At 46.5% G+C, this 6,535-nt stretch overlaps 1 protein-coding gene across 1 annotated transcript; it reads left to right on the top strand.

Moving 5' to 3' along the window:
• Positions 1-232: 232 nt before the first annotated feature.
• LOC124700285 lies at positions 233-1,698 on the top strand. Its single transcript, XM_047232438.1, has one exon. The coding sequence runs from the start codon at positions 290-292 to the stop codon at positions 1,499-1,501; it is 1,212 nt and encodes a 403-aa protein (XP_047088394.1). The 5' UTR covers positions 233-289; the 3' UTR covers positions 1,502-1,698.
• The last annotated feature ends 4,837 nt before the right edge of the window (positions 1,699-6,535 follow it).

Here is a 6,535-nt window from a genome sequence, read left to right as displayed (position 1 = left end):
CAAAACAAAGTCGTAGGACCCTGTCGCGGCCCACGAATCAGCCTCTCTGCCCACTCCCACCGAAGGGGAAGGTGCATCTGCGCTCGCACCCAATCCCCACACGCGAACGCGATGTGAGACCTGATACCGTGCCGTCTACTCGTCTAGGTCTAGCCGTCTCCAACCTCAGCTCGCACCTCCCCCCACCCAACCAACCCTCTCCCGTCCGGCCGCGCCGCGCCGCAACCCAATCCACAACACAGATCGTCTCGTCTCGTGGCGCCTGAGCCTCAGCTCGATCGATCCATCCATGGCCTCGGACCAGACCCTCCCACTACCTCCACTCCCCGCCCCGTCCAACCCCAACCAGATCCACACCCCGACCGCACCGCTCCCGGGAGACGACTCGACACCGCCCCCGCCCCCCACCGCCTCCTCCGCCGCGCGGAAGCTCCCCATCAAGCGCCGCTCCCCGCCGCGCCCCTCCGCCTCGCCGACCTCCTCCGGCGCCAACCCCGCCTCCCCCAACCCCGCCTTCAAGTTCCAGCGCATCTGGTCCGAGACCGACGAGCTGCGCTTCCTGCAGGGCCTGCTCGGCTGCGGCCCGCAGGGCCAGGGCCTCGCCTTCCCGCGCGACCTCAACGTCTTCTACGACCAGTTCTCCGAGTCCATGCCGCAGCCCTACACGCGCTCCCAGCTCTCCGAGAAGCTGCGCCGCCTCAAGAACAAGCACCGCGCCGTCGCCGCCCGCGTCGCCAAGGGCCTCGACCCCGCCCGACTCGCGCCGCACGACCGCGACGTGCTCCACCTCTGCTCCCGCCTCTGGGACCCCGCCTACGCCGCCAACTCACCCTTCGCGGGACCCGACAGCGCCAACAAGCGCCGACGCGCCAACCCCAACCCCCAGGGAGGAGGAGCGCCGCTCGACCTCCTCCCGGCCCCCTCCGGGGATAGTAGCTACAACGGGGGGATTACCTCCTCCGCCGCCGCTCCCGGCGCCTTCCCGGATGAGATGTACCTCGAGCAGGAGAGCGGCCACAACAACCTGTATTTTGACCACCAAGGTGTTCCTCTTGCAGCTGACCCCAGCCTAGATGGGGTTGCCATGTCTCAACCCGGCGAGACCGTCCCTGCTTTCACTGCAAACAATGAAGCCGTTCCTGCTTTCACCAACATCGCAGCCAACGGAGCCGTTGCTGCTTTCACCAACACTCCAGACAATGGAGCTGCAACTGAAGTCCCAACTATTTTTGGGAACAACCACAACCACAACAACATGGTTGCGGACAACGGAAACTGCAAGGTAATGCCGCCACGCAGCAACGACCACCGCGTGGCGAGCGCCGTGCTGGATATCTTCGAGGAGTGTATGAGGGAGGCCAAGGCCGAAGGAACCACCTGTGAAGCTGAGGAAAGCGAACTTGCCAAGCGGTGGAGGCAGCAGAGGATCGATGAGCTTGATGTGCTGAGCCGAAGGCTCAGGTTGATCATTGAGGATGGTACTACTGCAGCAGGGCACTGAAGTGGGTGAGATCTCTCTATTTTAGCGACATGCTTCCACCCTTTGCCGCTATGTATAGAAATGATGCCTTATTGTGCTATGCTTGTGTAGCTCATTGCTCAGCTTGAGCCCTGCTTTGGTCAGTCTATCTTGATTTATGCCTATGTAACGTCACTACGGATATTGTTGTTTCGTTCAATAATTTGATCATCCTGTCATCGTAATAATACCATAGTGATTCCAGCATTACTCTTTATATATCTTCCTGCTGCTCGTATTGTTTTGAACTGACACCAATGAGTAAATGGGAAGTAGTTCATGTAGCTTTAACTAAAGTGAGATGTATTTGGTGATATGCTTCCACCCTTTGATGCTAATGTATAGAAAACTAGCTTATTGTGCTATGATATGTAGCTCATTGCTCAGCTTGACCTTGCTTTAGCTGGTCTATCATGATTTATGCCTATGTAACGTCGCTACGGATATTGCTGTTTAGTTAATAACTTAATCATTCCATCATCACAATAATACCTGCTAGAATTGTTTTAACTTACAGAGTGGGTGATAGCCTAGTGGTGCTAGCAGCGGTATCTTCTTGCCGGCCTGGGTCCGACCATTGCGTGGCATTAGATCTAATTGATCTATTTTGTCTCGCGGGGTAAATAAACCAGTGTATGATGTTGTCTTCTAATTCACGACCTGTCAGGGGTGGTAGTTCCGTTGGTGTCCTTACCTTTTAACTTATAAACTTGGAAATATGATCATTCTGCTCCATCTGGAACCTATCTTATCCTGATTGGTTTTTATCAACTCATTTCCATGTGGTTTTAACTATTGCATCTTTCTAATGTCTGAATTCCAACGAAATGCTTTAGGTTATCATAGGTTCTGAATAACCAGGATTATCAACCCAGTGTATAGACTAAGTTTGAGCTCTTTGTTGGCTTGCCATGTTAGCAGATATGTTGTGTAGTTTTGGTAGCATTGGGTGCAATAGTTGCAATTTATGTTCATGATAATTGTATAGTCCATTGTATTATCAGTTTCATGCTTGTTTTATTGTTACAACATCTAACATAATCACACTTTCAAAGTATCTTGTTGCACTTGCCTATGACATAGTTTTTCCTTGTGACTTGCTTGTGTTATTTGAGGATATATGTGATCTATAAAGCTGTGGTTTTGCAACTTCTTGATCCATAGTTACTGTTAGCTCCCAGCTGAGCAAACGCTTAATTCGCTTCTCACCATGGCTGTTTGGATGATAATATTTTCTTGGTGTAATGTTGCGGGACAACTGTTTTCTTATGAATCGATTGTTCCATTTAGATTGTGCTCCGCGATAACCAACTTCCCAAGTGTGTACTACATGTATTCCCTTTGTCTCATGAAAGATGTCTTAGATTTGTTTAATTTATCCAACGGAGGGAGTACAATTTTCCTGGAGAATCCTTAAGCATTTGCTTGTAGGTGTTTGAATATTTGCATGGGGTTTGCACATGTCAGCGTTCCTAACTGATTTTTTGTTTGTTTGTGCATATTACATTGTTTGGATTCTAGATTGTGTATGTATGAAAATACTGACTAATTTTCTAGTGGTATATGGTAGCCATGACTACTTTTCAGGTCTAGGTCTAACTTGTTATATCACTAGTAGTTGTTTTTCACTTAGGTGTAGGTTGGTTCCTTGATAGAAAATATATTGGAAAGTTTGAAAGCAGGAGAAAATATATTGGAAAATATACAAGAAACGCAGAACAAAACATTGTACTCCAGAAGCCTACTTCGAACATGCTCTGATGTTCTGTTATATTGCTGACTTTGGAGCTCTATAAGAGCATCTCCAACAGGCGCTGTATCCAGCGCTGTATCCCAAAAAGCGACTAGTTTAGCGCGCGAGCGGCGAAAATTGTTGCTCCAACAGATGCTGTAACCGGTGCTGTAAAGTAGAGCGCGCTGTAAAAGCGCTATCTGGTGCACTATATTTAGGGCGCCGGATAGAGCGCGCTGTACAAATCTCGCGCAGAAACAACTACCCAGTTTTACAGCTCCAAATTTAGAGCTTCTGCCGAAGGAGAATATGGCCTCGCGCGCGAAACACGTATAGAGCGCGCTGCAAAGTGCTTTTACAGCGCCAAAATTTAGCGCGGCTGTTGGAGATGCTCTAACTACATGTCTACTTGCGCAAGGCGCATTATCTAAATGTCTCTAGGCACCATGTAAGCTTGCAGCCAACTGAAGGTTAAATGTCTCTAGACACCATGTAAGCTTGCAGCCAACCGAAGGTTTTCAACTGAATTGCCTGGACAGGATATACTTATGTGTCTGAATTTGTCTTGAGACCTCTTGAGGCCCCTATTCTCATCATAGGAATCTCCAGCTTGCAGCTTTCTCTAATGTATGATATATTGGTAACAGAAAAACAGATGGCAATGATCAGATCCATATATTTAAAGGGTGTTGGTCTGATCTTATTTATTTTCTGCCGCTGTATATCTTTGGCCATAGAACAAATCAAAAGAAGGGGCCTCTTCCCATTTTGCACTTCGTATCATCTTGAGTATCATTTAATTTAGCGTCTTATTTTAACTTGCTTTGTGCTGTTCATGCCTGTTGCCTCATCCAGTCATCCTTTTCTCCGGTCAGTGGCTTGACGGCGCAGCTGACCACATCCGTAGCTTTCCCTTGCTAGAGGTAGCAGCATGATCATTGTGTTCAGTGACGACATAATTGTTGTAGTTCCAATATTGAGGTACTATTGAACATCAGAAATTCAGCTGGTATTATGCACTAGATAGCTAAATGCAAACGAGGTAGCCAAGTTCTTTTTTGCGGGGACAAGAGGTAGCTAAGTTAACCTTAGTCCATCAAGTTATCGGCATAATTGTTTGGTTCCATGACTTGTTTCTAATTTTGCCCAACCTTTTCTTTGGTGGAAGTACACGTGCATGCAGTAGCGCTGTAATCATGCACTACCACGACATTCCCCCCGGACGAATACATAATCGTTGTCGAATCATTCTTCTGGTAATCAGTACTACTCCCGGAAGAAAACCTGAAAGTAATCGGCAAGAAACTAAACTAATCGTGATGGGGATTCTTCTGGTCCTCGTGCGATGATGATTTGAGGATTTTTATTAGTGGGCTTGCGTACGTGCGAGCAAAGCAAGGATGACCTTTGCAAAGTAAAACGCTGAAGAGGTTCAGCCGAAAGCAAAAGCTTTTATTCGCTTACATTTTGCCAATCCTCTCAACTTACTGTTCAAGTCTTGCTGAAACTCTATTACGCCAATGCTCTACACATCTGAATTCTGATGGTGTTATGTCATGGCTCACATGAGGCGGTCATATTGGATTGCTGGAAGTAGCACCTAGGATTACTAAAAGCAAATTAAGTACACCGGCTTAGTGGTGCGAGCTATTGCGAAATGTGAAGGCTGCGAATTTTGTTTTCTTAGCAAACGGTTTGATTTTATTGATTATTGCCTGAACAAAGTGCGTCCAACTGAAGACACTGAAACAAATTACTTCCTCCGTCCCACGAAAGATGTCTTTGATTTATCTATATCTAAATTTAAATATATTTAAAAACTATTTAATATACAAATACATTCAAATTTAGATAAATCTAAGCCGTATTTCATTGATTACCTTAACTGAACAAAGTGCGTCCAACCAAAGACACTGAAACGGATTATTGCCGAAACGAGGCAGACCGGGTAATTCCTTTTTTTTTCAAAACAGAAAAAAGCAAAGCCAGGTTTAGTGTGCCTTTTTTCATTTATCTTAACAGTACCACAAATATTTCCCTCCCAACCCCAAGCCATTCCTTGTTTTCTTTTCTCTTCACCTTTCGTCCGCATACACCGCCTTGATCCAATGCAACTCAACCTGTCAGGGGCCCGACACCGGGCTGCCATCATAGCCTCATTGTACATTTCTTTCGCAAAAAAAAAAAAAAAAAGAACTCAGCGTACATTCGCTGTACCCAAACCACCCAACTTCGATGTGCTCTTCCATTGAATGTGCACGAGAACATCGTCATATGCGATGTACGATGCACCATTTTTTTGTCAGTCTTGTACGTAATACTGCAATGCTGCTACTCCTGGCAGTTACTCCTGTGGTACTAGTTAGTACTGACTGGTGACACACTGATCAGCCTCAAACTGATATGCCAACAGATAACACATCTTGATCATGCACGCTAGTTAGCAGATCAGTAGTACAAACCAGTTGTCAGTTATGAGAGCATCCATGTCTCTCCGAGCCGTGCTGCAATTATTCCGCGTTTGAGAATCTTTAACAAATGGTCAAAAGCAACGGTACATATCTCATTATAACATCACGACACAGTTTGTAGAGGATTCCCTTGGATTCTAGGAGGAATATAAATAGGAGAACGACATATCAAATCACGATCTAGTAAAAGGGGAAATGAGATGACCATTGATCTTTAACTGGCCATGTCTATAATGTCCTAGTTAGTCTGTATGTAGGGATTGGAACTTTAACTGGCCATGGCCATAATGTCCTAGTTAGCTGTATGTGGGGATTGGAATGACAATAGTCGGTCTGCCCTAGGCTCGGATCTTCGTAAGGAACCCGAATTATATAAAGCAAACGTCTGGCATTTTCTTCTTAACAAAACCAATTTCAAGTTTCGAAGAAGACATGCCTCATAAAAGCCACTCCGCATAAATAGTCATATTGTTATCATTCTACATTGATTGTTCTTCACAGGCAATGCCTTGTGTCCGTAAGAAGTAGGTCCGTACGCACGTTTTTTTTCTGCTTACCCATTTGCGTGATAGGACTTCCCATACCCTCGAAAGGTTGGTTCTTCCCCTACAACCCCTTGATAGACTAGGAAACAACTAGGGTAGATCCCATGCGGGTATGAACTATCTCTGTCTATACACGCTTCGTGAGAGAGAGATCGAGAGAGAGAGACGATGTACCTTCTCCCTGTGAGGAGGAACCGGAGGGAGTCGACATGGTGGCAACGACGACGGTGTGAGATCGAGGCAGTGGCGGCGGCGGAGCTTCCCATCA

Source organism: Lolium rigidum, chromosome 3 (assembly GCF_022539505.1).
Source record: "Lolium rigidum isolate FL_2022 chromosome 3, APGP_CSIRO_Lrig_0.1, whole genome shotgun sequence".
In the NCBI taxonomy this organism is placed as follows: Eukaryota; Viridiplantae; Streptophyta; class Magnoliopsida; order Poales; family Poaceae; genus Lolium; species Lolium rigidum.
The sequence above is the reverse complement of the archived record's forward strand: the minus strand, read 5'-3'. Positions and strand labels throughout refer to the sequence as shown.

Bases quoted from the DNA above. Each gene is read 5' to 3' on its own strand.
- LOC124700285 (XM_047232438.1), top strand. From the start codon at position 290: ATGGCCTCGGACCAGACCCTCCCACTACCTCCACTCCCCGCCCCGTCC.